Raw genomic sequence first — 22748 nt, forward strand, 5'->3', positions numbered from 1 at the left:
AGAATTTCGTCCAGATCCGTGAACCTCAAGTTCGTGCCGTTTAATAGTTAGTCCAAGAACTTATGCGCTTCCTTTGGGAGTTTAGTCAGTCTGGACGAGCCAGTATCGAGCTAAAGCCGATGTATCTTATAAATACTCTCAGTTATTCTTTAAACTGGGAGATATATTTTTTTTCACAACAGATAGAAGTCTGCATACGTGCAACTTGTAGCAATTCAGGAAACTTTTTGACAATGATACTTGATATTTCCAGGAAGTGAATAAAAACCATTAAAATCCTGAATCGTTACACGGAAATACTCAGTAACGTTTCGGAATTTTTTTACAGTGAATATCCTCGTTCACAAGAGACTTTGGAACCTCGCAAACCCCCGCTCCAGCTTCGAAAAAAAAGGTTGGAAATTTCCCATTTACATGTAAAAAGAGGTTGTCCATTGTACCCTAGAAAGCGGTTTTTACCCAGCATCCTTGACAGCTATACCCAACAAGTAGACGAACTTGTTTCTGGCAGTGCATTACATGTAAAAACTCCGCATTTACTCCAGAAAGAAGCAAGAGGAAGAAAAATCCACATTTAACCGGTAAATAACCGGAATGCGGTTTTAAGCAGGTTATTTGCGGGGTAGAAAGTGTCCATATAAACACGGCTAATGACCTACAATCCGGATGCCCCTGCTGTTACAGTTCATTTTTCAGTAAATTTCAACGGTTAAAGAGTTTTCTATCAGGGACACTTTAAATCATTTTATCAAATAATTTAAGAGTAATTTTATGAAAGGCAAATTGAAAAATAGAATTACAAAAAAAAAAAAAAAAAAAACTCTCAACGTATAACTTCGAATTTGAATACGTGTAAAAATTAATAAATATATACAGAAAAATAACCACCTTTTATACAATACAATGGCAAATAATATATTAGATATTCTATTTTTAAACCTTTTTCTCGTTTGTTCAGTAAAAAAGAAAAAAATATTAAAAGTATATCAACCAAGCAAAAAAAAAAAACTTTTTTTTTGTCCAAATCAAAATCGGTTGCAGCTCTTCTTTTTGGTTAAAAAGTGCATGTGTCCTCGGTTTTCTTTCTTTCTTTTTTGTTTTTTTGTTTCCAAAACTTTTTTTAAAATGTAAACATTACAAAGAAAAACAATGATAAAATACTTCTAAACAAACAATTTTTATTCGCAATTCAAATAAACTATCGGAGGCGCTGCAATCTCTGGCTAATGGCAGCTGAAAGAGGTAGAACAAAGACCAGTCCAAGCTCTATAACAATCAATCCGTTTGCAAAAAATAAAGCCCTCCCAATTTCCTTCTATTTTCTCTTTGCCAAAGAAACATAAATCTATATATGTAAAAATGGAGTTTGGTAAATTTGTTCCCTAAGATCTCAGAAACTACCCGGCAGATTTGGCTGAAACTTTCACCGTTTGTTTTTTTTTTTTTTTTTGGTACTGGGGAGGTTTGTAGACCAGTTCGAAAAAAATCCGATTGATAGTTCCTTTTTTATTCTAATTTGTCCAAATTGTCGCATAAATGCCTCAATATGACGGTGAAAAAATACGTGCACATATAAAAGTTATGTGTCCATCGAAAGCGCTTATTTTTCTGCTGAAGATGGCATCTGTTAGAAAGTTCTAAGTTGTATGAAAAACGAGTTATGAGCTTTTTTGTTCCATGTTCGAAGGCTTTCCTCAACCCAATTCATTATTTAGTGCATCATCTCAACTCCCAGTTCATAAGAATTGTTGATTTTTTTTGTGTTTCGTCTGACTGTTTGAGGCTTTTCTCAAGTCAAACATGAAAGTAACGTTTTTTCCCCAAGATTGGCTAATAATAATTAGATTTGGTTGATTATTTTCCATTTAAACGGAACTTTAGTGTAATTAATGGGTTTTTTTAATTATTATTTGTGCTGATTGGATTTTTTAATTATTATCCAATCTAACAGCAGAAAACTCGCCAAAATTTATGCAGAAAGATTTCAATAGCGGATGCATTTGGCAGTTTTTTCAGTCAAAGACTTCGCGGTTTTTGAAGTCAAAGACTACGTAATAAAGTTTGTCAGCTTTCACCATCTAAACAAAATATCGTCAATCAAAGAATCTTTAAAAACTTTTTTTACTGTAAAATAATGTAGCAACTAAATTAGGCAAATTCATAAACAGCACAAAAACTTCCACTAATGTGACTTTGTGCAGAAATTCAAACCATCGCCAAATGTTACTACTGGAAATTGGAAACATTTCAGATGAAATTGTTTAGCGCCATTTTATGGTGACCAAAAGTATCTTAGCATATGGCGACAATATCTCTTTAACAAAAATTAGTAACATACCGTTTTACAAAGTAAAGAGGGGGAGCATTATCAAAGGCATCCCAAAACGATTCCCGCAAATTCGGTAACATTTTAAATCGCACCAAGAACCCACAATAATTGAAAATTTCCAAAATAACTAAAGCAAGTTTAAGGGGATCACGGGCGCGCGACTACATTTTTTAAACAGTTCGTTCTTCAATAGCCATACAGAGAAGGTAAGACTCCATGTAAACAAAATGTAAGTATTAACTGATAAATCTTTTTAAACATGTGAAGTTTAATTTCATATTTCGGAAATTCTTCAAATTTGTAAACGCTTAAATTTCGTGTTTTCGTTTCTAAATGAATACTATTTTGCTCTTTTTACTTACTGCTACTTTAGTTTTATGAGTAAGAGAGAAGCTAGATTTTAAATCACGTCAAAAAGGTGCGTTTTAAGTTCTTTCACTTAAAACAGAAAACAAATGCAAGTAACGATTGTTTCTCATAATTATTGCTAATCCAGGCAACGCCGGGTATTTTTGCTAGTAAATAAATAAAATCAAACTGAAAATTTTGAATGGAAAAAAAGAAAACATGTCAACAAAGGATTTTTTTCACTATAAAATTATTTGCGCTATGAATTCACTTCATTTTGATTGAATCAATTAATCTCTAACTTTGTTTTATGGTATGTCTACGAGAGATGGAATTCCGATTTGAATGAGCAACTTTCTTCTATTTCTTGTAACTAAAGTTTAAGAATGGGTTCAGAATCTGCATACTTTTTCAAAGACTATTTCTTAAGCTACTTTCTCTGTCCTACTGACTGCCGATTCCGCTATTTAATTGTTGCCAAAATAAATAAATAAATAATAGAAATTATGAAGTTAATTTTTTTTTCAAGTTAAAGAACTAATTTCAAGGCTGAATATAGCAAGCATAGATTTGTGGACTTTTGGCATTTGAATGTTTTCAAATAATAATGGTTTTCGAAGTTTTCTTTGATTCAAGTCAAGTTATCAAATTAAAAGCTTTTCATTTACATTTGTGCATTTTTTTAAAAATTTTACATGCTAACTTGCAATACTTAAAGTAGATTGGCGGTTAATATAAACTAACGACTTATGCGTGTATTACTTTATGCACGCTAAACGAAAAACTTTAAAATCTCTATAAACAGTGACGGACAAAAAAAAAGTGCATCACTTGCAAAAATTCACATTTTAAACAATTTCCCAAAAAATAAGAGAATAATTAATTGTCACATAAAAGGTATGCTTCAGCTGAAGTGTTTCAATAAAAATTAGATCACTCATGTAATTATTAGACCAGCAACAAATTAAAGAAATCAGAAACGTTCTTGCATCATCCTTCATCATTGATAGCTGGAATGCTGGGAATAAGCTGTAACTGTCAGCAGTAAGTCTACTCGATATGTGCAGCAATTTTATACATTTTAGGGAAAAAATCTTTTCTATTTACGAAAACATAACATTTCTTTCAAGAATGTCAATTTTGTTCGCATGTTTTTAGCTCATAACACGCAGAGTTTTCCCCGTTGTGGCTTACCAAACCTTTATAAAACTTGACAGCATCCAAGAGAATCATTGTGGTTAAACTTGAAGTAAAAATTTAGAAAATTTGATGAAATATAACCATTTAAAGAAATTCAAAATTTCTTGCGCAATAGATTTGGAAACATATAAAAAGATTCCAGTTGAATATCGTAAAAACTTAAAAAGATATCGTTAACTTAATGAGCCGAATTTCAATTATTCTTGGATAACTGATGATTTGTAAGGGATCGTTAACAATTAATCTGTTTTTATCACGAATCAAGCTGCGCGATTACAGGGGAGTGTTTCTGTTATGAGAATGATCCCTAACAATTCTTCTCGTATCCGAGAATATTTGAAATGCGTCTATTAAGTCACCGATATCTTTTTAAGTTTTTAAGATATTCATCCAGAATTTTTTATAAGTTGCCAAATCTATTGCCAAAGAGATTTTGAAAATTATAGTTTGATATCTTTCGCGCATGTGCAGTGAAAAATTAAATGCTTTAAATATTCACATTTCATCAAAATTTTAAAATTTCTATTTCAAATTTTAGTATAATGATTCTCTTGTATGTGCTGTCAAGTTTTCGGAAAATTTGGTAAGCCTAAAAGTAAAACTTTGCACGTTCCAAAAACATGCGAACAAAATTGATATTTTTTTTTTTTTGGCGCAAGAGCCTTGTTAGGTTAGGCGGTGCCAAATGAATGTCTAATAGAAAAAGTGCCCGAAGAGTGAAAAGGTTAAGAAAGCAGAGGACACAGAACTTCTAGAATCTTGAAAAACATTGCCAAAATAACACATAATGAAGTTTTACGTTTTGAAATAAAAACCAAAGGAAAAACTGAGAAATAATTTAGAGTAATGTAAAACATATAAAACAAAACAACGACTAAACAAAAACAAGGAGATAAGGACGGGCACTAAATTAAAGACATAAGACCAATCTCCTAAAGGAAAGGGAACGATTTCGGACGAGGCGTGTTCCCTAACAATTCCTTCAAAGAGTTAGGAAAATAATTAAAGAATTTGAAGCGAACATGATTGGAATTCGGACAAGCAGAGAGGATGATATTTTTGAAAGAGTTGCTTATATCTTACTCAATAGGAAGTGATACTTTTACGAATACGTATAAAGTTGTTTAAGTAAACTAATGGCTGAAACTTACAGCTTTTTCTCAGCTATTTACGATGAAGGCTGATTAAAAAACGTTTCTGGTTTCATCAATTTGTTCCTAGTCCCTAAACGCTCGAGTACAGGGCAATTGTGACTGTGGGGTCAAAAAAAAGGGGGAGGGGTCGAACTATGAAGTTGGCGACCCTTTGATTATTTCAAACCTATCCTAAATAATGTAGAGAGAAGGAGAGAGAGAGAGAGAGAAAATCAACGATATGAACCGGATCGTAATTACAATAGGCCCTCAGACTTGTAGCTCTAGTTTTAGGTGAACTTTTGTGATGTTATGGGAAGAAGAAAGTAGGATGGCGATCCCCGGAAAATGTTCTAATTTGTATAGTATTTAAAATGCTAACTAGACGACGTTTATTAATGTTTGGGGGAGAAGAGGTTCGGGGACGCAGCCACAACCATTTTTCCAAATTGAAATTTCAAAAATACAAACTGCTATGTCTTTAACAGAGGGCGGAGGGGGGGGGGGGAGTTCGGGAGGCTCACTTGCGAAACTTTGTGGAAATTGAAGCCCTAAATACGCTGTTTTAGATGATCGTTGGTGATATTAAGAGTCAGAGAGATTCTAGCGCCCATCCCAGTAAATTTATCTAATTATTCGTCTTAAAAACGGTTTCTAAATGATCCTTGGCAACGACTATTTTTGAAAAGTGAATGTTTAAAATCGCAATTGTAAATTATCTGTGATTATGTTAGAGAGAGGGAATGCGGGGGTTTCTCCGAGATATTCTAGCTGTAAAACTAGTTTTAGACGATCTTTGGTGATGTTTAGGGTAAGAGAGATTTGGTGCTCCCCCCCCCCCCAGAAACTTTTTTGAAATTGAAATCTTAATTCAAAAAAACCTACTGCAGGTCATCTTTGGTAACGTTAAGTGGATCAGTAATTTCTTGTAATTGAAGCTCCAAAACCTTAATTTTCGTTGATTTTTAATGGGAGAGAAAATTTCGGGAGCTCTATCTCTTAAACATTTCGAAATTGAAAGTCTTGAAAACAAAATTTAAGACGATCTTTCATGATGTTGGTGAGATGGGATGTTGGGAAGGGAGGTGGGAAGTTACCTTCTAAAACAAAGGTTTTCGACAATCTTCGGTAATGTTAGTGAAAGTGAAGTTCGGTGACCTTCGGAATTTTTCCAAATTGAAGTCTTAAAGACGAAGTTTTAGTGATCTTTAATGGTGGAATGGGGGCATTTCTTGAGGGCTTGGGGTGAGGACGCTGTACTTAATTGTAGGCAATCTTTGATGAAGATTGGTGATAGGGGAAGAGATATGTTTTTGGAACTTTTCCCATCGAAATCAAGGATTTAAAAACGCGCCTATGTGCTACCTTTGGTGGCATAAAATAAGGGATCAGAGACTGGAACCTCCCTCTTTCTTCTTCCTTGGCTTCGTTCCTATCTCCTTTTATGTTATTTTATTATTGATAAAAATGATGCGGATAAATTTCCTCTCAATTCCCCCCTCCCCAAAAAAACAGTGTGATTGTTTTTTTCCACAATGAAATAGCAGTATAACCCCAATTTAATGGTTTTTCAAGGGACTGGAAAAAGTTATTTTTAAATCAAAGATATCGTTAAATCGAGGAACACAGATATTCAATCCAGTCAAATCCGAGCCAGTGAAATGCATCATTACATCGAGGAAATCGTTAAATCGCGTATTGTTAAATCGAGTTATGCATCAACCTTTGGTCGAATATTTTTCTGTTGAAAATGCAAGCGTTTGCGGCCCCATTAAAATAACTTTTAACATTTTGCACTTTATGTGGTACTTTTCAGTATCAGCCCATTCGATTGAGATTACTCTATTCCAACGTCCACTGAGAGTCGTTGCAAGACTAGAGCTATCCCTTTTGAAAACAGACAATAGAGATTCTAAATTTATTGAATTTGAGTGCAGGTTTTAATCAAAAGCATAATTTAATGCTCACATATCATTATTCCTATTGCACATGTATTGGGTAAAAGCTCTGTTATTACTATATTTTCGCAATATCAAGATCTTTCACCGCTTTGTAGGATCATAAACACTACGGGGCTCCACCCTGCTCGTTTCACTCGCCACCCCCAGGCTCGCCCCCTGGAGCGACTGCCATGAAGAAATGAGCAATTGACAGTGATGTTACGTGGAATTCCTAACACACACAAAAAAAGTTTCGTTGCGGTGCACCATACCTGCCAGTAACATATCTTGCAAAATCCAGGAACGGTTTCCACTAAAAGTCAGTAACCTTTCTGAAATTTTCCTTGAAACTTTCTGAAGCATTGGGAAATCTCCCTTGTTAAAACCAGTCATGTCTCGGAAACATTCTAGAAAAATCAAGTAGGTTTAATGTAATTTATTAGAACCTTCCTGATTGACCAAGAAAGCTCCAGAAGCGTTTGCAACCATGGCCAAAGCTATGAGAGAATTGCAAGTAAGAATCAAGCATCTCTCCTCGCCTTACAATTCCTAACTCGCAAAGCTATCCAGTGACTTTTTCGTTCCCATTGGGAGCTTTGGACGACCGTAGCCGAACCAGCCGATGCACTTAATAAACACGCTCATTTAATCTCCAAACTGGAAGCTAAAAAATTTTTCGCAACAGTGAAAAGTCTGCATTATTTGCGTATTTACTTGAGTTTTTGGATGGAAAACCAGTATGTTATTTCTAAGTGCTGTAAAAAATCATCAAGAGAATTGCAGTCATTCTTCATTGGATTTCCCCAAAGATCTTATGCATAAGCAAAAGCAAAAATAGGGAACTCTCTCTCTGGAATTCTTCTTAACTATAATATCTCCCGTCAAGGTATGACGGGTGAAAATTGCTTCTGCATTTAAACAAAGCAATTTCTTGTTTGATGATATTTTGATAGTTAAAATTCCAACCCTAACTCCAGTGGATTCACCCTAAACTCCAGTAGATAGCGTTCATTGTTGACCACTTTTTTGGTTCTTTATTCTCCTGAAATAAAATTCTTATCAGTAAATCAGTTAAGTTACCGTCTAAAAGTTATACGTTTGCATACATTTCAATTTATCTTCCCAATTTTTCATATATTCCAAATAACATACAAAAAGAATACTAATGACCAGTGGTGTTTCCATAAAAGTTATAAGTTTGCATAAATTTCAATTTATCTTCCCAATTTTTCATATATTCCAAATAACATACAAAAAGAACACTAATGACCAGTGGTGTTCCCATAGGGTATAACTCCATATACGCCGTATACTCTCAAACATTTTTTAGACATATAGCGTATACCCTCAAGCTTCATGTAAATTTTCATATTGTGACATGCTATGTATATGACCACATACACAAATTGAGCGTAATGGATTACTGGGAGTATACCCTCAGAAACATTGATGGGAACATTACTGCTAATGACCCAAGGACATTGCTTTTTCTACTAACTAGAAAAATGTGCTTATAAACCTATTCCGGAAGTGTCCCCAATCGACACACGTCAATAAAAAGTATTTAGGGGATGAATGATTTTTTTTTCATATTTAATATTAATACATGTTTCACTTTTAGCTATTAATTAAATGGGGCCTAAATAGCAGATAGGTGGAAAGCACTCTCCCTAACAGCTGCCAGAGCGTAGTAAGGAAGGTCGTGGGTTCAATTCCGACCGGCGTAAAGGGTGTCATTTCTTCTTGTTTATGCTGTTAATCTTTCTTCTGTGTTCAGTCGAACACAAGGAGTTACGTACTTTGTCTTCTTTTGTATATGAAGCTGGTCAGCTTCATATACAAAAGGTAGACTATAGTATATATATATATATATATATATATATATATATATATATATATATATATATATATATATATATATATAGTTATTTTCACCTATTAATTAAACCAGTTTACTACTCTCCCCTATTACTTAAGTAAGATTTTTTTCCCTAAAAATATAATTCTGTTTAAGGAAAGAAATATTCTTAAAAAAAAAGCAAAAGTAATAATTCGAAAAATAACGCACTCAAAGTAATAAACGTCATTCCATTGAATGAACTTAATTTTAAACAACAATGTACCAATTTCTTACGCAAGGTCATCGCGAACATCTCAGCACCGTCCATTCACGTGCCTAGAATAGAGTCTGGAACATGGAACTGACCTTTCTTCAACCTGAAAACATTCCAACCATATATTCTTATGGAACGTCTGCCGAGAAGTTGTGTTGTTTCATGCCTTATGAATTCAAAGAAAGGACCAAGGCTGCTGCGGACAATGGGCGAAAGTGGAATGGCAACCGCCAGCACTGATGAGCGGAAGGGACAAGGTCCGAGAATAATTAATTTATTATGTCGTTAGGGTATCTTAGGAGCTGTGCTAGCGTAACAACAGCAAGACGTTTGGATGGGTTGCTTTTAATGTTTTTGCATGCGTGGATTTAATTGGCGAGAAGATTTTGAATGAAAGCTATGAGGTTTGTTTCTGAACTAAAAGAAACAAAACATTTTGAGGCAGCAATGAAGTTTGAAGGCAAATGATGAAAAGGTCATGACCGATTTGCAGCATTTAAGTTTTAAAAAATAGATTTAAGTGAGCTTATTTTTGAAATTCATGTTTTACTTTTTACTATAAAACGTACTAGAAACACTAAATACATCTCCCATCGAAAGCATAAGGATTGCAGAAATTTTCCAAGGTGAAGGATAGAAGAAAATTTTTAACATATTTCAGGAGTGCCCACTCATGGCTCAGAATGTGCCATTAAAATTTTTAGGGTGGGGGAGGGTTTAAGGGGTAACTTTCTCTTTTTCTGAGGGGGCTCCTGTCTTGAGGGTGGTCTTCGCGATATTTAGGGGGGTGCGCATTTGCTCTTAGGAAGGTTGGGTACCCCTGCATATTTTATTATTAATTAAAAACAGTATGAAAGCCCATGGTTTTTGCTGAACACTTTTTTTAATTACAATAAGTTCAAACTCAAACTCGTAATTGCTGTCTCGAAATTTTACCTCATATTATTCAATACCATAAAATTTCAAGCATAGTAGAAGTTCTCTGTTACTAAGAAAAAAACCATTTTGTATAGGAGTAAACAAGAACACTTGCATGCTTTGTATCACGAAATCCTGATACTTTCCCGTAGATCGTGGCTTGGGGACTCAGAGGAAGTGTTCTAGTGCAGAGAGTGAATCCCTTTTGGAATTGTGAGAAAGCTCCACGAAGACCTGTCACTTTCGTCATTGTCACGTGGCAGGTCTGCGCATTTCCCAGCGATAACTCATTGGCTATCAATGGTTATAATTGCTTTAATTATGTAAACTCTTATGATACAAAATATATCCTTGTTAAAAAGCGATAAATAGCATTCCAGCTCAATTAAAATTTGGCGACGTACGGAATGTCTCGTGACAATCAAGCAAAGCCCGTTTTGTGTAGGTGACTGGGAAGCAACTCGATGCTTTCTCTTTGGATTATTTGTCGCGTTACGGAATGTCACTAGACAATGAAGCAAAACGTATTTTGTATTGGCGACTAGGAAGTAACTTTAAGCCATCTGTTGCGCTACGGAATGTCATGTGACAATCAAACAAAAGCTTGTTTCATGTTGGCGACTGCTATCCTTACTGAATTATCTATGGCGCTACGGAATGCCATGTGACAGTCAAGTAAAAACTTGTTTTGGGTTGATGATTAGGAAGCAACTCTATTGAATGTTCTGTTTCGCTATGGAGGGTCATGTAACGGTAACTTAAAATTTGTTTCATGTTGGCGACTCAGAATCAGTTCTATATTATCTCTGTTGACTGTCTGCTCTAAGGTAGCAGCACATTTATTAAATGAAGTAGTCGCCCATTAGGTGGTGAATCATTGACTTGAACAAATTAACTCGTTTTCCATTTTCTAGTGCACAAGTACTTAATAACTTACAGTATACTTACGCACTTGAGGAAATAAATACACAATACTTACTTCCTCACTGACATATAGATACTGTCTGATACCGATGAGATAGAAAGAACAACATCCGGTTATTGGCAGAAGTTGACGCATATGTTAGTTTTCAGTGTGCCACCTTTTTCGGATGTGTGTTAGCCTCTAAATTAATCAGAGTCACATTAAAATGAGCAAAACACGTTCACTAAATTTTTACTCCCCCCCCCCCTCATTCAGATGACTCGTCTTTACTGGACGTTTTGCAATTTCATAACAACTGTGTGCAGACAGTACGTTTATTTACTTATTTTTTCAAGCACAATAATGATGTAATATTTGTATTTTTGCAGGGATCTGGATCATATGGCAGGCCGGGTATGTACACGTAATTACTTCTTCATACTTTCTTATTCAGTGTAATCTTTTGTACTGCATCTTCTAGTTAAATAAAAATGTGATACAGTCCTTCTGGGCAACTTTGAGACATGTCGAGAAACTTTGCAACACTTCATTTTTTTTTTTGCATTGTTGACTTTGAAAGAAAAAAAAAACAATATATATATATATATATATATATATATATATATATATATATATATATATATATATATATATATATATATATATATATATATATATGTATATATATATATATATATATATATATATATATATATATATATATATATATATATATATATATATATATTATTGGGGTGGTCCTTATTTATATGGGAAAACAAAAACTTCGGAATTCAACAAGTGACGCCCTCTAGTTTTGTGACACTATAATAAAAAGTAACGTGTGCAAAATTTGAACTCAATCGGTCAATAATAACAAGTGCCCCTAGGCCGTTGAACTTTAACACTTTTGATAATTTTCTCACAAATCTTCGAAATTTTACTTCAGACTCAATACATCGTTTCTCCTAGGTTTGAAAAATATTTTTACAGTGAGGTAGCGCTAAAATTAATCTTTATAATTACTTTATATCATCTAAAGATTTTACGTTGAATAAGAATGAAATAATGCTTTAGAAACTTTCCTTAATCGTACTCTTTTCTCAATGTATCTTGATAGTGTGTATGGTTTTCCGATAGTCTTGGACGTTCTGTAAAATAAATTGTTTTTGTGACTGATATTCGGTAAATTAGTTGCGAAATTCTTCGATTAATATTGTGCTCCTCTTTCAGTTGTATCATTCACAATTTTCAGTATTTTAACGATCTTTCTTCCCTTTAAAGAGTTTCCTTCATTTTGTCGTAAATCAGGATCAAATAGAAAAAATTCTTTTAGTATTTATAACTTATCAAACACTTTTATTGACTCGTAATTGATTTTATGAAGAGGAAGATCTTTACCAAGAAAGTATTCCAAATCATCCACAGTTATCTGAAATTTGTTAAACAATCATCAAACACGTATTCCTTATCACAAGCATTTTTTGGACTTGCGTTTTCCTATCTTCAAAGTTAATTCCTTCATCCAATACGGACAAAGCTACTAGTTTATCCCCTAAATACCATAAGTGATTTATAAGTTTTCCAATCACTGCTTCTGCTGCATGTTTGTCGTCATTTTGTACGCTGCTAGTTTTTAAGACATTATATTATTCAAAGGAGCCTCGATTGGGTTGCTGCGAAAAACCATATCTTCATACAGCATTTAATTGTAAAACAGCAATGAAAGGCTTTCTTTTCATGTGAGGTCAATTTAAATTGTTTCCTAAATATTTTCAATAATTTTCAAACAAAAATTCCTTTTGCCACCTATGTGGCTCAGGGATAAGCTCCAGGTTGCCGAAAACATGTTACTGTAGATGGAAATTCACTACGAAATATTATTACGTTATGAGAATTATCTGTAATCTTTCTCAATTCCGCTTTAACGCACGAACAATAAATAATATGTTATCAACTTCGTCTTTTAGACTTTAAGTGGTATGTGTACTTGATTGAAATGTTATAAGTTCTGAATGATGAAGATCTTTCCACATAATTTTGAAGCGCTTAAATAATTGAATATCTGATCTAGAACTAAGAAAGGCAAGAACTTCTTTAAGGACACACTCTAAAGTACAATTTCAAGTGCATGATGATGGCAATCCTAATGTAATATATTACCGTTCAGTTTTTGCTCTAAAAATTGCATGCACAATTCATTGGTATTACAAGTTGTTGTATCAAACACTAAAGCTAGAACAGTTAGTAATAAAGAGCTATCATATAAGATATCATAAGCAACTGAAGAAATATCTAAGGAATTCGGTGTAGTTGTTCAATATTAGGACCTGAAGCTATCACGGTAATCCTGTCGGCATTTTTTTCCAGTTGCATCTGAATGTAGTTTTGTATTCCAGTGAATAACTACAAAATCTAAATTTAAATTCATGAAATTTAATTTTACCTCTCGAAGATTTTCTCTTGCTCTCTTAAGGAATGTATCATCGATCACTAGGTCATTTGGATTCAAATTTATTGCATCTATATAGGTTGTAAATAAATGAACAACATCTTTATCCCTAATATGGCATTTGTCTAATAGTGATGAAAGGCGAGCAGATATCAATAGTTGTCAAGCTTTTTTGCATTGAGGTAGACGAGCTGTAGAAAACAAAAGTTCAACAGTTTAGGATAGATATCCATTTCGGTTTCTAAATTTTGTGAATCGCCGGAATTTGATGATAATAAAGGACTATATACTGAAGTAGAAGAAAAATAATTTGGAGTATAGATTTCTACATTGTTCTGATCTGGATATTTTTTTGAAATTTATATTTTAGCTATGGAAAATACAGTATATTTTTATGTAGGGAGTAATCGAGAATTTTTCGAAATTTATATTTTAAAAGTTAAATTTTTTTATAAGCATTTATGTATGTTTATAACTAAAGAACAGCGAATTAAAATATAATTGCAATTACTTATATTTATAGCATTGAAACCTTGCGACTCTATTTTCCACACCTATTACATACACAATGAATTTTGTAAATCAACACCCCCAAAGCCTGGAGGAGGCAATTTGTCGCTGTCAAAGATCATTCATTAATGGCCTGTAGAATCCCTTGTGTCCATCTTGGTGGGAAGAAACGTTCCCCTGCTGCTTGGTTCGAACAAGCGCAGAAGAGCGGTGCGCTTGACCCAAGGCTATTGGTGTACATGTACCCGCTGTAACATGTTAAATTTTACAGAATGAAGGTGAGAGAATGGTCAGTCTGGAAATAGCAGCACCTATTGAGAGGTTCAAAATAACTTTATATATAAAACGTTAGAATTATTTTTACATAAAAAAGAGAAAATCCGCAATTTTTTCTTCGAAACTCAAAAAAGGGGGCCCTAGGGGCACGTGTAAATATTCATGGATTGACTTAAAATTTTGCAGGGATCATTTATTTGTATAATAGAACAAATTGAGGGAGCGTCGCTTAAAATATCTGCAACTTCAAAAATAAGGACCACCCTAATATATATATATATATATATATATATATATATATATATATATATATATATATATATATATATATATATATATATATATATATATATATATATATATATATATATATAAGAAACTAGAAGAGTATAAAATTCAAAAATGGCATTATTATATACTGGGGTGGATCGAAAAAAAAATTTTTTTTCAGAATTCCATATCGGCCAGTGCGAGAAAAGTTGTCCACTAGGACTAGATATTGCGCAGATAGTAATGCTCGTATTAAACAGCATAAATGTAAGCACAGGCGATTTTTCGCCATAAGTATAACAGTTGCGTCACTACGTGAGAGGGGAGGGGGCGCTCCGGGTGTCACCCGTCTGGGGGCTGACACCCAAAATAAAATTGCAAGTCTATGAAAAAAATAAAGCTAAAATGCATTTTTAAAACTAAGACTACAAATTTGGAATTTTTAACGGGGGGGGGGGGGTGTCCCAATAAATTACCGCCCCTGGTGTCACTAATGCTAGGTACGTAACTTGGTATAATATAATATGGAAAGCGCTGTAATTTCTATCAGGTCGTACTCTTTCTTCACACATTTTATTTCTGCACTAGCGTCAGTTGTTCATTGCCTGTAAAATACAAATGTGTTATTCTTCCTCATTATCTAACACTGTTATTTCTTATATATTGGGGAGTGGGGTATAAATAAAGTTTCTCTATTCAGTCCTAAGAAAAGCTTTAATGAACGTACTGTACTCTATATAAACTTAGTATTATGTTATAGGGGCCTAGAGAAAAAGAGATATGTAGGGGAATGTGAGGCAAAGTGAAATATCAGAGCAAAGTGAAATGGAGAAGTATTTGCTCAGCTTTTAGTGCCACCTATCTATTAATAAATTAACTGTGTAGTAAGACATGTAGTCTATTCCAGTCAGGAAAAAATTACCTTTGAAGATCAAAGCATATGATGATACAGCAATTTTCAAAACTTAATACTTAAATCGTAATATTTTGTTGAAATAAGGAATTATTTTTGTTATTATAAAATGACAAAGTTCTTGTTGTTAACATTTTAAATATTAATTGAGACCTACTAATATTCGGTTTAGCATTAATTTAGTTAATATTAAGATTATTTGTGTTTTACATATTTTGTACAATTAATCAAGTTCATGCGGGGCTATGCGGATGGGCCGAAACGAAATAGTTCCTTTCGTTTGCTCATTCAATCAATTACTAAATCACTTACGTATTCATTAATTTATTTACGTTCCTACATTTAATAATTCACTTACTTATTCATTCCTTCATTTATTTTCTTATACATTCCCTCTTTTATTTGCTCATTTGTTTTCCCTCATATATTAATTAATTTATTTATTCATTATTTTATGTTTTCATTTATTCATTTATCCTTTTTATTTACTCATTCGTTTTATCAAAAATATTTTTTACAATCAAATAGAAAATATTTCATCAGAAAAAAAAATTTACTTATCACTTTGCCCATTGAAAAAAAAAGTGAAAATTTTTCCACTTTTTTTTATTTTTTTATGGCACAAATTTACTGCTAAAAATAAAGAATTATGTTTCATTGCAAGTTTCATTATTAAATAGATTGTTCTTTATGTACTGTAATTTCCAAAACAAATTTCCAATCTGTTTATTTTGAAAGAGCTAAATCATCTTACTATGTTTCACTTTGCTCCACATATCTCTACTATTAATAAAACACTAGTTCATATTTCTTACTCCCAGGTTTCTTGGCTTCCTTATCAATTGCAATTCAAATCGTCAAGTTGTTGTAATTGATACCGAAACTGTTCTGGGGTATACTGAAATCGGGTATACTGCTGAACGTACTATAACAAGCTATGAACATATGACTAAAGCAAATGATAAGCCCATTAGGAAATAATGGGAAAAAATTTCTTTTACATCTAGACTGTTGTTTATTTTTTTCTTACTCTTCGTGCACCCCTTTCTCACCTGAAGGTAAAAATTTAAACTGGTTTTACCTAATTGTAAATTTATTTTCCTCTTAGTCTATAACGTGTATACCAAGTTTTTGTGATTTATGTCTATTAGAATGAGCTCTACGTAGTTTCAAACAGGGTTACTATAATTGCAAATAAGGTATAACCACCAGTAGTTCACTCTTTCTTTGTAGCTGACGCTTAAATAAGCGGGAAAGTAAGCATAGAGCATTTAAACACAAGTTTATAATTTTCATTAAAAAAGCAGGACATAAAGAACTAAATGCCTTAGGCATTGAGAAGCAAAAGGATGTAAATGCCAAAATTAAAAATTTGGAGATAGCCAGTACAAATGGTAAGTGAATCTCTCCTCTGTTTCGATTCAAGAGATTATACTAATAGAAGCCCTGGTAAGTGCTGCCATACAGCATGATTTAGAAAAAAAAAATTCAAGTTTATCTAGGGCCAGAACTTTAAATGCATTTTACTCAAAACTTCAAAATATCCACTTACAACCCTTTGCTTCTCACTGCCTCAAATGGTGTTTAATTTTGTTATGCTTACCTTTCAGCATTTCCTTTATAAGTTTCAACTTGTAGTGAAGCTTCAACTGCTTGTTGAAGTGTCAAGTACTGGTGATTTTGTCTAACCCAGTGTCTTTCTCAAACCTTTCTCGATTTTCATGAATGCAAACCGTTCCAGAACGACCACTTGATGTCATGTCGGAATGCGATGCTCTCATTCGCGGTCAAGAAGGTTGGATATTCACTCCCAACTACCCATCCGATTACGACAATTACAGGACGTGTGACTACGTGGTGCAGAGGCTGACCCCCGACACCTGCAAGGTGGAGATGACCCTGAACGACTTCGATCTCGAAGAGAGCGACCACTGTTTGTCGGATTACCTGGATCTGAGAGATGGTCAACTTGGAGTGCTTTGTGGAACTTTAGCCTCTGGAACTAAAAGTGAGTTTATTTGAAATAACATGTCAATGGTGGAAAAAGCTTTAAAAAGGGTTTTTAAACTAATGTCACGAATGGAGGAAATCCTTGAAAACCTGTATTATTTGACAAGTATTAAAGGCCCGAAATTATTAAATCTAGGTTTAGTTTGCTTAGGTTGAGCATTGAAATTAATTTCTTAATTTTATTGACAACTTCGCCCGTCAAGGTATGACGGTTGAAAATTGCTTCTACATTTTAACGAAGCCATTGCCTGTTTGCTGATATTTTGAGAGTTGAAATTGTAACCTTAAGTGGATTAACCTTAAACTCCAGTAGGTAATGTTCATTTTTGACTATTTTTTCGTTTCTTCATTCCCCTGAAATAACACAGTCTTACCAGTAAAACAGTTAAGTTACCGGATCGAGTTCAGCCTTGTCACAATAAAGTCTTTCCCTGCATGTTAAACATTAACAAAACATATTATCAAATTGTCATGCCGTAACGCGGGTTTAGTTTTTGAAACACGCGGGTTACTTGATTACCGGCTATTATATATAAGAGGATTAAGTTTATAACCAAACACCGACGCATGTATAAGGAGTAGTCAGAATGAAACGAAATTTTACACACGTGATGGCAACATCCATATCAGAAAGGGTCTACAGAAGGAAATCAAAATGATCATTTATTGCTGGAAAAATCTCAACTGAATGGAGGGTTAAGTACGTTGTTAAGGCACTTCTACTGTTAAGGTACGGGCGATACAGTCGAGAATTGAAGCACAGCAGTCTCGTACGTCATCTCATACCATAGTTACTGTAAACGCGCCACCAATTCGTTCGAACTCATAGACCGTCAAATTTACCGTCTAAAAGGATCCCAGATATGCTCGATTTGTAGCAAAACAGGGCATCTGGCAGGTCAGAGAAGTTAATAATGTGAAAGGTAAAGCCCCCGGAGACCCTTGCTGAGTGTGACCGACCATTGTCTTATTCAAAAATGACTCTGGGGATCCCCACCAAACTTGCTAACATATGTGGCTGAAGCACGACGCTAAAGTACCGTTATACTGTCATGATGCTGTGGATCAATTTTTGCGGTGACCGTGTTTCGTGTATGTTAGCAACTCATAACCTCACATCAACTGTGAGTCCGGTGTGCCGTTGAAAAGCAAAGGCACTATTTGGGAGTTCATAACCTTCGTGATGTAATGTCATCATTGTCCAAAGTCGATCTGGATTCATTATTGAAGACGCTATGGATCCAATTGGTTGCAGTCAAATCTCGTCGAACTCGACCCTATTCTAAGTGGAGGTGACAGTGTAATACAAGAGATCATTCACTCTAAACCAGTGCTTCTCAATCAGACGTGCCTCCCTAGGGGGAAGTAGAATTCCAAGGGAGACGTGAGGGTATAAAATAAAAATAAAACACGCGATGATTTATTCAATTTTGTGGTCGCGTATTAAATAAAAGTGTCAGTCCTCTCATGAATGCTGTGAAAATGACTAATGGTATTCGCCAACCTCACCTAAATCCTAAATTACCTCACAAAAATTGTGTTTATTTCTTTTCACAAAAATTGTATGTATAATGTGTTCCAAAATAAAGTTTTGTGTAGTAATGTTCAATTTGGTGTATGAAATTATTTGGATTTTTCTTATTAACTAGTTTCAGCAAGGGTGGATCCAGAAATTTTTCAAGGAAGGTGCGATTGAATTGTTCTTCATGCCTTTACTACGTATCCCGGCTTGCAAATATTCATCACAAATGTTACGGCCTTCAATTCTGAATCATTTTCCGGGGAAATCTCCAAGCCTCTCTTCTACTATCTGCACATTATCAAAGATCGCCTAAAATTGCGTGTTTTGAACTTAAATATTGAAATTTCACCAACGGAGAGTCTCTCAAGGGAGGGACGATCCCTTCAGTTTCAGCTATTCTAATCAGCTTCAGTTTGCTTTTCACTGCTTTTATACCACACATGGTGGGAAAGAGTTACCTCATACTTGTATTAACCATATATGATAGTAGAGGGGGGGGGGCATGTACTCATGTCAGTGTTCAAAAGCAGGGCGTAGAGCTTGAGAGTTGAGAACCCCTGCTATATATATTTTTAAAATTTTGCTTAAATTGCAGATTCTGATGAATGGTCTATGAAAGCAATTGTTGTTGGGTTTTTATTGGTGAAAAAGTGTTTAATGTTTTTTCACAGAACAACTTCAATACCGTTCCGGCCAGTATACTATGACCTTGAGGTTCAAAAGTGACAAAGAAAATACGAGGAAAGGATTCATGATTCAGCTGAAGCAAATACCAAGATCCTGTGGAGCAACAACTGTTCCAGGTGCGTATTCAGAAAATATTTATAGTACAGTTACACAGGTTCTGTTTGAAAAACGAGCTGATGTGTGCATCACATGGCTTCCTTTTACGCTAATTTATTGATAACTAGTGATACACGCACGGCTTTGCCCGTAATAGAAAAATCAAAAGGTCTCTTGGTTCGCTTGTATATTTACAAATAATGTGTGGTGAATTTTCTCGCCAGTTGGCTTGTACCCATCTTACGGTTCCACGTTATGATCATTTCGTATCTCGCCAATCGGCTTGTGCCCATGTTACGGTTCCACGTTATGATCATTTCGTAATTTACTCGTCCGTCTTATGATATATTTTTTTTCTTACAGTTTGAATAGAAAAAGAACCACATCGAATTTTCGAAAAATCGCTTGGAGGTGCACACCCCCATACTACAAACTAACTTTGTGCCAAGTTTCATGAAAATCGGCCGAACGGTCTAGGCGCTATGCGCGTCACAGACATACTACAGATATCCTACAGACATCCTACAGACATCCAGACATCCTCCGGACAGAGAGACTTTCAGCTTTATTATTAGTAACTAGTGGCACCCGCACGGCTTCGCCCGTAATAGAAAAATTAAAGGTCTTTTGGTTCGCTTGTATATTTACAAATAATGTATGGTGAATTTTCTCGCCAATTGGCTTGTACCGACGTTACAATTCCACGTTATGATAATTTCGTATCTTGCCAATTGGCTTGTGCCCATGTTACGGTTCCACGTTATGATAATTTCGTAATTTATGATAGTTTTTTTCTTAAAATTGGAATAGAAAAAGAACCACATCGAATTTTCGAAAAATCGCTTCGAGGTGCACACCCCCATGCTACATACTAACTGTGTGCCAAATTTCATGAAAATCGGCCGAACGGTTTAGGCGCTATGCGCGTCACAGACATCCTCCGGACATCCTACAGACATCCTACAGACATCCTCCGGACAGAGAGACATTCAGCTTTATTATTAGTAAAGAAGATAGTGCCTTGGAGTAAGCAAGGAAACTCTAAATATTTTCCTCCCTAGTTTGTTGGGAACCGAAGGGAGAAAAACGTTTTACACACATTTATTTCCCCATTATTGGCAATTTTAATGTGATTAAGGTCGATTTTTGAGTGAAAATGTTTTCGCGAATACAATACTTCCTTTACTATGAAAAAGGAAGTAAAAACAGAAAGGACCTGTTGTATTTTAGTGTATTAAAAATATTAAGACACTTTGCTGGGTAACCACTTAAGGCTAATTAAATTTAAATAAATGTATCAGGCAGAATAAGCGTATAGATACTTCGATGTAAAGTTTTTAAAATTAATAATCAAAAAAAAAAAAAGATTTTATTATAAAACAACAAATGTCGATTAAAAATATTTTAAGCAAACCTTTGTGAAAGAATAGAATTTTGTACCCTATTAAAATTATTGTAACACACATTTGAAGAAGGAAGGGAACATTTCATTGTCATACTAAATGAACTTTAACAAATACACGATAGAGAATTAAGAGACTGTTTTGTTCTAAAATATTTTATTCAAATGATACAAATGAGTTCATACTGTATACATTATGGTAATTATAATATGTACAGTATAAGTATTTCGACTTACAAAAACAGCAATAAAAGTGGAAGTTGCAATATTTGAGATTAAAAAAATAAATGAATGATAATCGTCTTTAATAACGAAATATTTCTTCTGTTAGAGTTGTAACATAAAAAGTTTTTTTAATCACATGACACATGCCCTGGGGGAGGGGGCGGATTTATTAAGCGGGTTTGAGATCAGACGCAAAAATACGAAATAAGCTAGACGGTTTTTAGTGTGACCAATTTTGGTAAATATTATTGCTACAGCATCTGAAACAGGCTTTACAGCAGAAAGACCGCTTTGGTAAGGAAACCAAATTTACAGTAAAGGGTTTCACGAAGATGATACTCTAGATATTTAAATGCAAAATTTACCAACGTTGTAAAGACACAAATCCAGGGAGACTGTTCTGTTCCCCCAATCACCACATCCGGTTAAACCCTCACCAAGGTTGGAACGGTGGGGATTGGTAGGGTTTAAATAAAAGAAACAAATTTGCAAAAAATTGCAGACACGTGTTTTAATTTTGCAAGAAACAGTTTTTTCTGTGCAAAAAGATATGAGTTTATGGATGGAAATACAAATCACAACACACACATATATGTCAGCATTTTTTACTCCCTTTTACAAAAAAGGAAGTATTGCATTCGCGAAAAAATTTTCACTCAAAAATCGACCTTAATTTCCATTTTACTCAACCCCGAATGAATGTTGTTTTTTTTTTTTTTTCGACTCGACCACACGTGGATAAGTGCCTAAGAACGTATACACACGTGAAATATCCATTTTGACGATTCGCGAGTTAATTACGAGTTTTCTCGTGACGTCTGTATGTACGTATGTGCGTATGTATGTCGCATAACTGAAGAATGGCATGTCCTAGAAGGTTGAAATTTGGTACGTAGACTCCTAGTGGGATCTAGTTGTGCACCTCCCTTTTTGGTTGCATTCGGGTGTTTCTAAAGGGGGTTTTTGCCTCTTTTTTGGGGGGAAATCATTGTTAATTTTGATGTAAACTCAAGTGGTGTTATAATTTGGCGGACACTTGGAGATATATCGCCAGTCTTTTGGTCGCCAAGTTTTGTCGCCAACCTGGCGACCAATTTGGCGATTTGTTTTTTCTTTTTAATCTGGTTTCAATTTGGCCACTGTTGGTGATATTTAGAGAGTAAAGTATTGAATCACATTAAAAATGCCAATAATGGGGAAGTGACATTAAATTGGAGTAAAAAGAAGTCAGTGATGCACATATCAGCTCGTTTTTCAAATGCAAATGTGTTTATCAAGGTTTTAAATTTACATTTACTTTTGAGCAAAAAGGTACAATTTATTTATTTCTTGTGCTTGAAATTGTTGTAAATATTTTGTGGGAAATTTTCAAAAATATATTCAGAACCGATTTTAAAACAGACTTGAAGAAACGAATCAAACTACCATTGTGAATTGTGCAATATAATAAGAAATAGTCTTTAAGCAATATCCACACTACTCTTAAATATAATTTTTAA

At 34.2% G+C, this 22748-nt stretch overlaps 1 protein-coding gene across 1 annotated transcript in view; it reads left to right on the top strand.

The window, feature by feature from the left end:
- LOC129228439 (cubilin-like) overlaps positions 1 to 22748 on the top strand; it is a 93391-nt gene that overhangs the window by 12794 nt on the left and 57849 nt on the right. The window contains exons 2-4 of the mRNA XM_054863120.1: positions 11276 to 11300; positions 17049 to 17315; positions 19511 to 19642. Of these exons, the coding sequence (XP_054719095.1) occupies positions 11276 to 11300; positions 17049 to 17315; positions 19511 to 19642 (424 nt within the window). The remainder of the gene's footprint in view (positions 1 to 11275; positions 11301 to 17048; positions 17316 to 19510; positions 19643 to 22748) is intronic.

This window comes from Uloborus diversus, chromosome 8, assembly GCF_026930045.1.
Source record: "Uloborus diversus isolate 005 chromosome 8, Udiv.v.3.1, whole genome shotgun sequence".
Lineage (NCBI taxonomy): Eukaryota > Metazoa > Arthropoda > Arachnida > Araneae > Uloboridae > Uloborus > Uloborus diversus.